This window comes from Dendrobates tinctorius, unplaced genomic scaffold, assembly GCF_039654945.1.
Source record: "Dendrobates tinctorius isolate UK_male_01 unplaced genomic scaffold, ASM3965494v1 ptg000396l, whole genome shotgun sequence".
NCBI classification, from domain to species: domain Eukaryota; kingdom Metazoa; phylum Chordata; class Amphibia; order Anura; family Dendrobatidae; genus Dendrobates; species Dendrobates tinctorius.
The window spans coordinates 4,192,522-4,205,666 of record NW_027362062.1 but is presented as its reverse complement, the minus strand read 5'-3'; the positions used below and the strand labels follow the sequence as shown (position 1 = coordinate 4,205,666).

Sequence of the window (13,145 nt, the reverse complement as noted above, 5' to 3'; positions counted from 1 at the left end):
AGTCCGCTTTCTATTTCTGTACAATAGTTATGTAATTGTCACGTCTCCGCAGATTATGGGGAAGTGTGAAGATTTCTTGATTTCTTCCCCTTTTCCACCACAGAAATCAAGTAAATATCACACTGCCAACCAACATTAACTATTTGGTGAAAGTGTGGCTACCGGGCAGCTCTCGGCTGCCTACAACGTGCCTCCATGTAGTGTACAGGGTCACAACCCCATGCTCTGCATAATGCACCACGGCACAGAGAGAGCGGGGTCCGGACGCGTCCTGTCCCGTCATCATTCCGCAGTCAGGACTGAGCATTGCTCACACCAGTATAGCACTACATTTACTAATACAAGAGACGGAGAAAAGTATCAGGGGCCTCCCCGGGAGTGACGCCCCCCCCGCACACGGCTCCTACACTGCAAGGTTATCCTGTGAAACTAATCAACTTTTCAAGAACCTCAAAAAACATCCGGACCTTTCACTTGTGCCTATAACTGTATGATTGCCGAGAAGCAAAGTCCCAGCATGCATGGAGTGATCGTGAACATGTGCGATGTGTGACTGCCACTACACTCAACTCTATCGGGCTATGTGATTGGTAGTGAGCATGTGTGACTCCTCCGCTCCACTCACCTCTATTGGGCTATGTGACTGGTAGTAAGCATGTGAGATGTGTGACCGCCGCTACACTCACCTCTATCGGGCTATGTGATTGGTAGTGAGCATGTGTGACCCCCGCTACACTCGCCTCTATAGTGCTATGTGACTAGTAGTGAGCATGTGTGGCCCCATGCTCCACTCACCTCTATAGGCTATGTGATTGGTAGTGAGCATGTGTAACCCCCCCCGGCTGTATTCACTTCTATAGGGTATGTGAGTAGTAGTGATAATATGTGACCCCCCCAGTTTTATTCACTTCTATAGGGCTATGTGACTGGTAGTGAGCATGCGTGACCTCCGCTTCACTCACCTCTACAGGGCTAAGTGATTGGTAGTGAGCATGCGTGACCTCCGCTTCACTCACCTCTATAGGGCTATGTGATTAGTAGTGAGCATGTGACCCCAGATCCACTCACTTCTATAGGGCTACTTGAGTGGTAGTGAGCATGTGTGAATCCTGCTCCACCCTCCTCTATAGGACTATGTGATTGGTAGTGAGCATGTGTGACCCCCCGCTCCACTCACTTCTATAGGGCTACGTGAGTGGTAGGAAGCATGTGTGACCCCAGATCCACTCACTTCTATAGGACTATGTGATCGGTAGTGAGCATGTGTGATCCCCCGCTCCACTCACCTCTATCGGGCTATGTGATTGGTAATGAGCATGTGTGACCCCCACCCCACTCACCTACTCACCTCTATCGGGCTATGTGATTGGTAGTGAGCACGTGTGGCCCCATGCTCCACTCACCTCTAAAGGCTATGTGATTGGTAGTGAACATGTGTAACCCCCCCCCCCCCCGGCTGTATTCACTTCTGCAGGGTATGTGAGTAGTAGTGATAATATGTGACCCCCCAGTTTTATTCACTTCTATAGGGCTATGTGATTGGTAGTGAGCATGCGTGACCTCCGCTTCACTCACCTCTATAGGGCTATGTGATTGGTAGTGAGCATGCGTGACCTCCGCTTCACTCACCTCTATAGGGCTATGTGATTGGTAGTGAGCATGAGTGACCTCCGCTTCACTCACCTCTATAGGGCTATGCGATTAGTAGTGAGCATGTGTGACCCCAGATCCACTCACTTCTATAGGGCTACGTGAGTGGTAGGGAGCATGTGTGAATCCTGCTCCACCCTCCTCTATAGGACTATGTGATTGGTAGTGAGCATGTGTGATCCCCCGCTCCACTCACTTCTATAGGAGCGGTGACCACCGCATCCATGTACAGTGAATGACGCTGTGGTCAGCCACTCTCACTGCCACAATCCCATAGGGGTGACTGGGGCGGTGATCTCTCATACATATTACTGCTCTTATAGACAATGAATGAAGCGGTGGTCACTACGGTTTCATTCACACAGGGGACTTTGGGACCCCCTGTTCTCGTGGTCAGTGGGGGTCCCAGCGGTCAGACGGCAGCAGTTATCACCTCTAGGACAGGTGGCCGTCTATCTCCGTGTCCCCGGCGGTGCACGGCTACATTACTTTGGGCCTCTTCTCTTACCTCTGGCCGTGCTCAGGGGCTTCAGGTACAGAGCCAGCTCTTCCACACACTTTCGGGCCTCATCATAGTGCTTGGTATCTTCTGCCCCACTAAACAGAGTGACCGGCTGCTGCTCAGGGACCTGCGGGACAAGCACACATGTAAAGGACAGGAGTGGGGATAGGCTGGCCATCGGATGCAGGGGTTTACAGGAGTCGAAATAGGATTTATATTAAAAAAAAATTCTAGAAACACTGCCACATTTATCTACAGGCCATGCTTGGTATTGCAGCTCATCATGTTCATATGAATACAACCAAGCTGTGAAATGCAAATACAACCCACAGAGGAAGAAAAAAGCAGAGCTGGAGGAGAGTACGTCCTTTTTCTCATCACAGACCATCCCTATATCTGTGACTACACCTAATATACAGTGTCTGCAGGAGGTTGCGGTAGTCTGAGACACACCTCCGTCTCCTCATTGGCTCAGGCTGCTTTCCCCGCCCCTGGCGCGTCTGATTGGCCCATCACACATTCTCCATGGAGAAAGGCGCTGTGAATGGACGTTCCTTGCTGCATTACCGCGGTATAGTGTGACAAGTCAGTAGAACACCCAGTGCCAGAAGGAACCATTTATTTTTGTGCGTGAGGGCCATGGTAAAATTTAGAGGGGACTTTTAAGGCATATAGGCCGTCTGTAAGCTGGGTAGTGATTGTGCTCCAGAGAAGACACAACAAGATGGAGGCACGTAGGGAAATTAACTGTTACATGGTGGCAATTAAGATGTGCCCCCCACACCAGTATCATGAAGCAAGCCCTTTAATTACTATTAAAAAAACACACTGTCCCTTTAAATATTAATGTCAACTTTTCCCAAAAAGAACTGGACTTTCGGGGTGTAGTTTGGGCTTAACTCAACTATTAGTCCCCTCCACCTTGAATATAACAAGCTAGCGGCCACTGCCCATTTCTAGACCGGCCCTATGATCGGTGCAGGTCTTTGGCATTGCTCAGGACGCAGCAAAGTGGCAGCAGATTCAATGCGGTGTTATCCCTGCACCGCGGCGCGCTCCGGGATACACTGTGGCGTCCTCACACGCCCTCATCCCTGTGCTGCGGATGACGGCAGGGGACAAAATACAATTTCATTAAGCAGTTTCAAGGACGATTACACCAGAAACAACTTCGGGGGATCGTCCCCGGCGCCTACGGTTTAGCACAGCTGAGTAAGACAAGAGGAAAACTCCCGGGAGGAGCGCAAGACAAATTATCTGAGACGCCTGGCACCGAACACAGCCACCGAGAGCGGTGACAATGCCACGTTTCACAGAGGGCACTCCGGTCCTGCGGAAAAGATTTACCTCTGATAATAAAACAGAATTAAAATTCACTTTAAGGCATATTCCAACTTTACCAAATTAAGCACGATCACTGTGTAATAAAAAATTCTGCAAACTTCTAATACATGAAGAGTAACAACTTCTTAAAGGGGCTGTCCACTTTTTTTTTTTTTTTTTACTGATGAACAACAATTCTAAATACTAAAGCTGCATCACCAAGAAGGAAAAAGTCACGAAGTTACGGAAGTCACAGGATGGATAGATGCATTACTGACCTGAAAGTGAAGGAAAAATGGAAACAAAATATTCAAAACATCTTGATTTATTCAGTATGGAGTATGAGCATCACGTGCGGAGATCCCCGTTACTTACATCCTCGGCTGCCATCGATGAGGTTACTAATGGTCGTATTAGGAACGTTTTGCTGCGCTGAATGGACTGTCAAATCATCAAGATCCGCTGCTGGCAGCTCCTTTGTAACGGTCACCAAAAGTTGTCCCACATATGCTCAATAAGAGACCAGTAAGGAGATGCTTCAGGCCATGGCGGCACATTTAGGTCACACAGGAAGCTCATAATTGCACCAGTAACATGCGGATTGGTGTTGTCATGTTGAAAAATGGCTCCCGGAATGTGACCGCATCATTGGTTCCATGATCAATTTAAAGGGAATCTGTCCCCCCATTTTTGGCCTATAAGCTGCGGCCACCGCCATCAGGGGCTTATCTACAGTATTCTGTAATGCTGTTGGATAAGCCCCCGATGTAACCTGAACGATAAGAAAAACGAGTTATATTATACTCACCGGGGGGCGGGGGCGGTGGGTGTCGCGGTCCGGTGCCTCCCATCTTCTAGCGATGACGTCCTCCTCCTTACGTCTGCCGCGGCTCCTGCGCAGGCGTACTTTATCTGCCCTGTTGAGGGCTGTGAGGTAGCGCTGTCATTCAAGGTTGGGGGACACTCGCTTGGCAGCCACACAATCAGATCCAGCTCGGGTTTTCATAAGCCAAACATAGTCCATGAGGTTCATTTGTCATCATAAACCACAGCAATATAAACAGCATTACAGCATAGCGTCCATTATACAGGCTATTCAGCCTCATCCTTATCTCACCCACGTCAGGGTTCCCACATGGCTGTTTCTCCAGGCTGCAGAAATCCACTCACTCCTCAGGGACTCTCAGACGCTGGCCGCCATTACACACACAGCCGCTCCACAGGCTGTTAGTGAGGAGATCCTTCTCACGGGACCTTCCAAACTGGACCAGTCAGGTCCCAGCATTCACCCATGTGACCTACCCTGGCCACCATATATGGTCTGTGGCCACGCCCACCGGGTCACATGGCTATGACCTCATCACAGGTCCTTCACATACTCACATAGCCTTTTACTATAGGTGTTATCAGACACACCCCTGGGTGGATTTGTAGGCAGCTAGAACCCGCCCATCTCTCCAGCTGCCTGAAGGCTTCTCCCTAACACATAGGCACGAAAGATCAGCTCTGCAGATCAGCACATAACCAAGCCTTCATCTCAAAGCCACCCACTTTGAGATACACAACGGCCACTCAGTATTCTGCCACTCATCCTCTCTCTTGGGACATCCACACAGCGCCCCCTAGTGGACACAGTGGTCATTACACCATAGGGCAGAGTAAAGTACTGCAGTGTGTAGGTGCCGGGAAAGGTCAGAGAGGTCAGGCGCCTGCGCACTGCAGTACTTTACTCTGTCCTCAACAGGACAGAGAACGCACGACTGCATAGGAGCCACGGCAGAAGTAAGGAGGAGGAGGAGGAGGCTAGAAGATGGGAGGCGCCAGACCGCGACACCCATCGGACCCGGTGAGTATAATCTAACTTGTTTTTCTTATCTTACAGGTTAAATCGGGGGTTTATCTACAGTATTACAGAATACTGTAGATAAGCCCCTGATGACGGTGGCCGCAGATCACAGGCCAAAAATGGGGTGACAGATTCCCTTTAATGGCGAGCTTTTACGGTATGTGCACACGCTGCGGATTTGGCCCTGCGGTTCCGCAGCAGATCCTCCTGCGGTCTACAATACCATTCTAATCTATGTAAAACTAAAAACCCTGTGCACATGCTGCGAATTTTTCAGCGCAGATTTGCTGCGGATTTGAATCCGCAGCATGTCAATTCTTTGTGCGGCATCCTCAGCGTTTTTACACCTGCTACATTATAGAAATCCGCAGGTGTAAAAACGCAGGGGAAATCCGAACAAAATCTGCACTAAATCCAAAGGTAAAACGCAGGTCATTTTACCTGCAGATTTAGCAAAATCCACGTGGAAAAATCCGCAGAAGAATCCGCAATGTGTGCGCATACCCTTAGCGTTCATCGAATGTAGCTACTGTACGTTACGCAACCTCACACAATAACAGCGGGACTAGGACTGGTGTTCCCTCGTGAAGGCCTCTTCATGATCTCCAGACTGATCTCCAGCCATCATAGGATCCAAGACAAAAGTGGCACTCATCGCTGAAGAGGATAGACCTACATTTCTCCATGTGGAGACAACGTGGGCACAGGTCCTAATCTTGGGATTATGGTGTAGGGGTGACAAAGTACAGTTGCTTGTATTACTGTGACTAACCATTGCCTCTCATCGAGCACATCTGGAACGTCATTCTTCGGCGACTGCAAAAAGAGCTGCCAGCAGCGGATCTTGTTGATGGGCCCAAGTGCATTTAGTGCAGCAGAACATTCCTCAGATGACCACTAATAACCTCAATGATAGCAGACACGGGTGTAAGTGCAGGGGATCTCTGCACGTGGCGCTCGTACTTTATATGGATTTTTTTTTTTTTATCATTTGCAGATCTGTAACCCGTCTATCTATGCCGTGACTGCTATAATTCCATGACTTTTCCTTCTTGGTGTCGCAATTTCAATATTGAGGAGTGACGTCAACGTAAGATCAATCTGACACCTGGCAACACGGGCAGCAAGGTGGCTCAGTGGATAGCACTGCAGCCTTGCAGCACTGGAGTCCTGGGTTCGAATCCCACCAAGGACAACATCTGCCAGGAGTTTGTATGTTCTCCCCGTGTTTGCGTGTGTTTGCGTGGGTTTCCTCCGGGTTCTCCGGTTTCCTCCCACATTCCAAAGACATACTGATAGGGAATTTAGATTGTGGGCCCCATCGGGGACAGCGATGATAATGTGTGCAAAACTGTAAAGCGCTGCGGAATATGTTAGCGCTATATAAAAATAAAGATTATTATTAACACACGTGATCAGCTGTGATCTGCCTTGTTGGCGGACTCCGAGCACGCCAAAATACTCGTAGACCACTCGAGCATGCTCAGGAAAACCCGAGCATCAATGCTATTCGCTCACCACTAGTCCTCATCCTACTCCGGGGAAGGGGGCGAGAGAGGAAAAAGTGGACAATGGCACGTTCTGTCTACTCTGTAGCCACCAAAACACAGATCTCTTCCTCCATCCCCAAAATGTACCATATTTTTCAGACTATAAGACACCCCCCAAACTTAGAGGTGGAATATAGTAAAAAAAAAAATAAATTATTTTTAATGAAAAAAAATCTGATCCGTCTTATAGCCCGAATTTACCTTGGAGGAGAGGGATAGGCTGAGGACTGAAGACGGCAGCAGGAGTGGGCAATGTTGCGCGCCCTGGGCTGCGAGGAATTGGGGGTCCCCTTGGCAAGCTACATTCGGGCTATAAGACGCATCACTATTTTTGGGGAGGTGGTGAAGAATACACCAGATACATTCTTTCCCCCTTCTTTCTTCAGGAGCAAAGCACTCCCTTGCCTCCCGACTTCCTGCTAGCCAGGGGGCATTGAGTCCCTGAAGACTAAGGGCCCCGTCACACATAGCGACGCACCAGCGATCCCGACAACGATATGACCTTGTCAGGATTGCTGGTGAGTCGCTTCATGATTGCTGGTGAGCTGCCAAACAGGCAGTTTCACCAGCGATCAGAACCAGGAGGGTAACAAGCGATGCACGTCCCTTAGTTACCCACTGTGTACCTTAGTTACCAGCGCGCTGGTGCAGGAAGTTGGTAACCAAGGTAAACATCGGGTTTCTAAGCAGCTGCGCGCCGCTTAGAAACCCGACGTTTACCTTAGCTACCAGCGCGCTGATCGCTGGTCTCCCGCCTGTCACACGCAGCGATGCGTGCTGGCCAGCGGGAGACCAGCGATCAAAAAAATGTCCTGGCCATTCCAGGACGATCAGCGATAACCGGCAGGGGGGCCGGTGGCTGGTCAGTATCACACACAGCGATCTCACTGGTGTGATCGCTGTTGCGTCACAAAACTTATGACTCAGCAGCGATCTTGCTACCGAGATCGCTATGTGTGACGGGGGCTTAACAGTTTGGACAGGCGGAATGGTAGCACTGCAGGTGCAGAATGTGAGCTCTCCTATTCCACAAGCAGAGGCAGATTTTACTACGCAGCATCAAAGGAAGACAATGACAATGAAGTTGGCCAGATCTGCCAATTTAGGTGCAGCACTTGCAAGATCTAAAGCAAGGAGCTTACAAGAACATGTTCCTTACCCAGGAACCCGGCAATCACCGATAGACTGCAGAGGTGGTTGGTTTTTTCAAGCACTTTGCAATTTCATACATTTAATGAGATGAGAAAACCCCTTTAAGAGCATTCCATCAGAAACCAATGAAGAAAGGCCTGCGGAGAGCAAGCAGCTACACAGGAGGAAGACATCACTGTGGTCAGACCAAAAAGCCACAAGGGCATCACTCACCTGAGCTCCTACCAGCTGCAGCAAGGCAGAGTTGACGGGCAGCAACTCAATGTCTGTGTTTATGGTGGTCTGGTCGAACGGACAAGCCTTGCGGTGAAGCTTGTTCAGGCACATCTTGCAAACTGTGTGCCCGCAGCCCAGGCTGATGGGTTTCCGGATGGTTTCGTCGAAGGTCTGCGTGCAAATGGGGCAGGACAGGAAGTCGGTCCATTGTGGAGCTTGTACAGGCATGTTGTCCCACTTTAAAATAGGAGCTTGCAAAAGCAAAAAAAGGGGGTAAGGGAGCTAAGCACAGATTCCACTGGAATCAAAAAACCTTTCCAAAATAAAGTTTGTCTTTCTTATATATCTTCTGTAAATACAGACAGTCAGCACATAGTGGAGTATGTGACCTAGAGGGGAGGAAAAAGAAAAAAAAAAAAAAGATTAAATCATGGAAAGGACACCGACGTAGAGCAACATGGCGCCGGACAATGTGAGCGCCATGAAATATTACTTTGGTGCCATCATGGTTCATCACATCTGGCCATTCATTTCCCTAAAAGTGACTATAAATTCCCAATCATGTAATGCATCGATGGGCCACATCTGACGGCGTAAGGGTGACCCCATGATGCCATCCATATCAACGAATAGTTAGTATTGGGCCATCTTTAGTATTGGGCCATCTTCAATCTGTGGCTGCCACATACAGTGGACATGGGCAGCACTATACATACACTATACATACATGGCCATTGATTCAGGGGTAACGTGAAAATCCAGCATCGTCTTATCCAACAACCCCACCTCTAACATGGACAGGGATCGCCTCCCCAGGAGGTTTCTGATGGTAGTAGTGCACAGTATGGTGGGGGGGGGGGAGGATTATGGCCCTCTACTGTTTTGGAGGGGGAATTTCAGCTATGACAACATGCATGACACTGATATAATCTGAAAGACCACCATAAAGCCAGGCACCCTTCCTCAGCTCTCAGCCCTGTGCCCCCCACTGGTCTGACGAAAAAGTGATAGATTTGCCACCAGTGATTGGCTGCAGCATTCACAATTATGTCCACCCGGACGGAAGACTACAGCCAATCATGCAGCATCTTTTATGCCAGGAGATCGGTGGGGGACACAAGTGTTGCTCTGGGAGGGAATAATGGATTTTTATTTTTTTATCGAGCATCCTGGGCCCATTAATAAGGGGTTGTTCAGTTTATTTTCAGTTACAGCTAGCAAAAATGCCGATCCAGCTAGCATGGACTCTTAAGGGCAATGCAAAATAGTTCTGCCAACAAAAGGTAGGAAACGTTCTCCAGTATCACCATAGGTTGCGACGTAGAAAATTAAAGGATTTTTCCCCCCCATCATCAAAACTCATTAACCATTCACAAGAATGGAGGTCCCCGAATCCCCTGTGCCAATGGAGCAGTGGCGGGACCACCAATTGGTCTACGGGACCGACAGACATAGCAGTGCTGGGTTTCTCCGTCTGTCCCGACAGTAAATGGAGCACATTGACATTTTGGCTCCTGTTCACACAGCAAATCCTCGTCTTCGTGATTATACTGATTATAGGAAACCTATAAAGAGGCTTAGATGAACCCCATTTTGGCAGATAGAAGTATTAACCCACTATAGGTCATCCAGAAGCCCGAGTGCGTGGAGTCCTATTACGGATGAGGACTCACAAGTCATTATGTCACGGTAATCCAGTCATATTCATATAACGCCAAATAAAACTTACAAGATGACGTCTCCTCCACAGATGAAAGGAAACCCCTTCTCCATAACCACAGAGACATGCGAGCGGCTACCGGCCAAGCTCACTCAGCCGGGTGACTCAGGAGTTACACACATTTAGTGCACAGGTCCAATTGCTCTGGTTTCATGCTACTTTAAAAGGAGGCGGCACGCCTCACCCTGCCTCATTAACCCCTCAATCCTTGGCGGTTCACACCGGGAGGTGATATGAATCATCAAAAGGAGGAAGATGTGACAGAAAAAAAAAAAAAAAAAAATTTTACAAACAAAAATGAAAAGGGGTCACGTTATCAGAGTGACTCATAGAAGGAAGCTTATAGGTCTCCAGACAGAAAAGGCACTTCTATCTTGTGACCCCCGTGGGCGATAAAGGTCGCCTTACAAACGGTTAAGAATAGCGTGCCTGTGACACCGGGCACACGAGGGAGAGACAAATATAGAAGTCGGAAGGAAGGAACTAAACACACGACCCAACCAGATATCACCAGCTATTAACCGGCCAGAAGTTCGGCCCGCTAACAAGAATGCTAGACGGAGTTTACCAAATCAGAATCCTATGTAATTCCTGTGGCCACGATTGCCATCTTTCCAGAGGACCTGTCACCAGGTCAAGAGTGGGCAGTTTTTTCTCTGATTTTATTCCCACCGCTCCCCTGAGTATTCTTTTTTTTCTCTAAATCTGAGAAATGGGACACTTTATGTTTATAATAACATAATAATACATTTTATTTCTATAGCGCCGACATATTCCGCAGCACTTTACATTTCAGAGGAGATTTGTACAGACAATAGACATTACAGCATAACAATAATCACATAGATTATAACAAATACCAAGAGGAGTGAGGGCCCTGCTCGCAAGCTTACAGTCTGAGGAAAGAGGTAGACACGAAAGGTGGGTGGTAACAGTTGCCCTGATTGTTTGGACCAGCCATAATGTTAAGTGTGTAACAGTACAGACACAGAGGGATAATGGATGCATAAAGCATGTGGGAACATGATGCGGGGAACCTGGTTATGGTAAAACTTTTGGCTCTGCCACACAGGGATAGGTTAGGTTAATGTGTTGAGGCGGTAGGCCAGTCTGAATAAATGCGTTTTCAGGGCACGCTTAAAATTGTAGGGATTAGGGACTAATCGTATTGACCTGGGAAGTGCATTCCAAAGAATTGGCGCGGCACGTGTAAAGTCTTGGAGACGGGAGTGGGAGGTTCTGACTACTGAGGATGCTAACCTCAGGTCATCAGCAGAACGGAGGGCGCGGGTAGGATGGTAGACTGAAACAAGGGAGGAGATGTAGGGTGGTGCTGAGCCATGGAGGGCTTTGTGGGTGAGGGTAATAAGTTTATACTGAATTCTGGAGTGGATGGGTAGCCAGTGTAATGACTGGCACAAGGTAGAGGCATCGGTGTAACGATTGGTGAGGAATATGATCCTGGCTGCAGCATTCAAGACAGATTGGAGGGGGGAGAGTTTGGTAAGAGGGAGACCGATTAGAAGAGAGTTACAATAGTCGAGACGAGAATGAATAAGAGAAACAGTAAGAGTTTTTGCAGAGTCAAATGTAAGAAAAGGTCGAATTCTAGAAATGTTTTTGAGGTGCAGATGACAAGAGCGAGCCAGTGATCGAATGTGGGGGGCAAAGGAAAGCTCGGAATCAAGTATGACCCCAAGACAGCGGGCCTGTTGCTGGGGAGTAATAGTGGAACCACACACAGAAATAGCAATGTCGGGTATAGGTACATTAGTAGAGGGAGGAAACACCAGGAGTTCAGTCTTTGACAGGTTCAGTTTCAGATATAGTGAGGACATGATATTAGACACAGCGTTTAGACAATCGCCGGTGCTTTCTAGAAAGGCTGGCGTGATGTCAGAAGAAGCGTATAATTGGGTGTCATCAGCATAGAGATGGTACTGGAAACCAAATCTACTGATTGCTTGACCAATAGGGGCAGTGTACAAGGAGAAGAGGAGGGGGCCTAGGACTGATCCTTGAGGGACCTCAACAGTAAGGGGAAGGTAAGAGGAGGAGGAACCGGCAAAAGATACAGTAAAGGAGCGGTCGGAGAGATAGGAGGAGAACCATGAGAGAACGGTGTCCTTGAGGCCAATGGAACGGAGCATAGTGAGGAGGAGCTGATGATCCACAGTGTCGAATGCTGCAGAGAGATCCAAGAGAATTAGCATGGAGTAATGACCATTTGATTTAGCTGTTAGCAGATCATTAGAGACTTTAGTGAGGGCAGTTTCAGTGGAGTGTAAAGAGCGGAAACCGGATTGGAGAGGGTCGAGAACAGAGTTTTCTGAGAGATAGCGGATAAGACGGGAGTGGACCAGGCGTTCCAGGAGTTTAGAGATGAAGGGAAGATTAGAGACAGGTCTATAGTTAGCGGCACAGTTTTGGTCGAGGGATGGTTTTTTAAGTAGTGGATGTATGATGGCATGCTTAAATGAGGAGGGAAAGATACCAGAAGAGAGAGAGAGAGGTTAAATATTTTAGTTAGGTGAGGGGACACAGCAGGGGAAAGGGACTGGAGGAGATGTGACGGAAATGGGTCACTGGTGCAAGTGGTTGGGCGAGAAGATGCAAGGAGCCTGCTTACTTCTTCTGTGACTGGTTCAAAATCAGAGACTGAGCTAGATGCAGTGGGGGAGGGAGGACAGTGCATGGTATGCGGTGATTGGGAGATAATTTCCTGTCGAATCTGGTCAATTTTTTCTTTGAAGTAATTGGCCAGATAGTCAGCTCGGAGCTCCGTGGTTGGGGCCTGTACTCTACGATTGAGTAGAGAATGAAAAGTGTCAAAGAGACGTTTCGGGTTATTGGACAGTGAGGTGATGAGGGTGTTGAAATAGGCTTGTTTGGAGAGGTGAAGGGCAGTGTTGTATGTTCTAAGCATAAACTTAAAATCTTTACTAATCTTTACTAAAGGGGCGTGGCTCACAGGATCCTCGGGGGCGTGTTTTTTTTTTTGTTTTTTTTTTTAGAATTACACTGCGAGCCATGCCGCCCTTGGCAAAGACCATAAAAATTAACACCGGATAAAAAGGCCCGTATCTCTAGAACCGTATGGTGGATTTAAAAATTACAAAAAACGTAATGCTCAGGGGAACAACGCGGGAATAAAATATGAGGAAAAACTGGACACTTTAAAAAAAA

The 13,145-nt window shown here is 48.2% G+C and overlaps 1 protein-coding gene across 8 annotated transcripts in view; it reads right to left on the bottom strand.

Annotated features, from left to right (window-relative positions):
• RC3H1 (ring finger and CCCH-type domains 1) overlaps positions 1-13,145 on the bottom strand; it is a 79,844-nt gene that overhangs the window by 43,970 nt on the left and 22,729 nt on the right. For all 8 annotated transcript variants that reach the window (XM_073563590.1, XM_073563592.1, XM_073563594.1 and 5 more), the window contains exons 2-3: positions 8,237-8,628; positions 2,159-2,279 (exon numbers count right to left, since the gene is read on the bottom strand). In XM_073563590.1, the coding sequence (XP_073419691.1) occupies positions 2,159-2,279; positions 8,237-8,467 (352 nt within the window). In that variant the 5' untranslated portion in view covers positions 8,468-8,628. The remainder of the gene's footprint in view (positions 1-2,158; positions 2,280-8,236; positions 8,629-13,145) is intronic.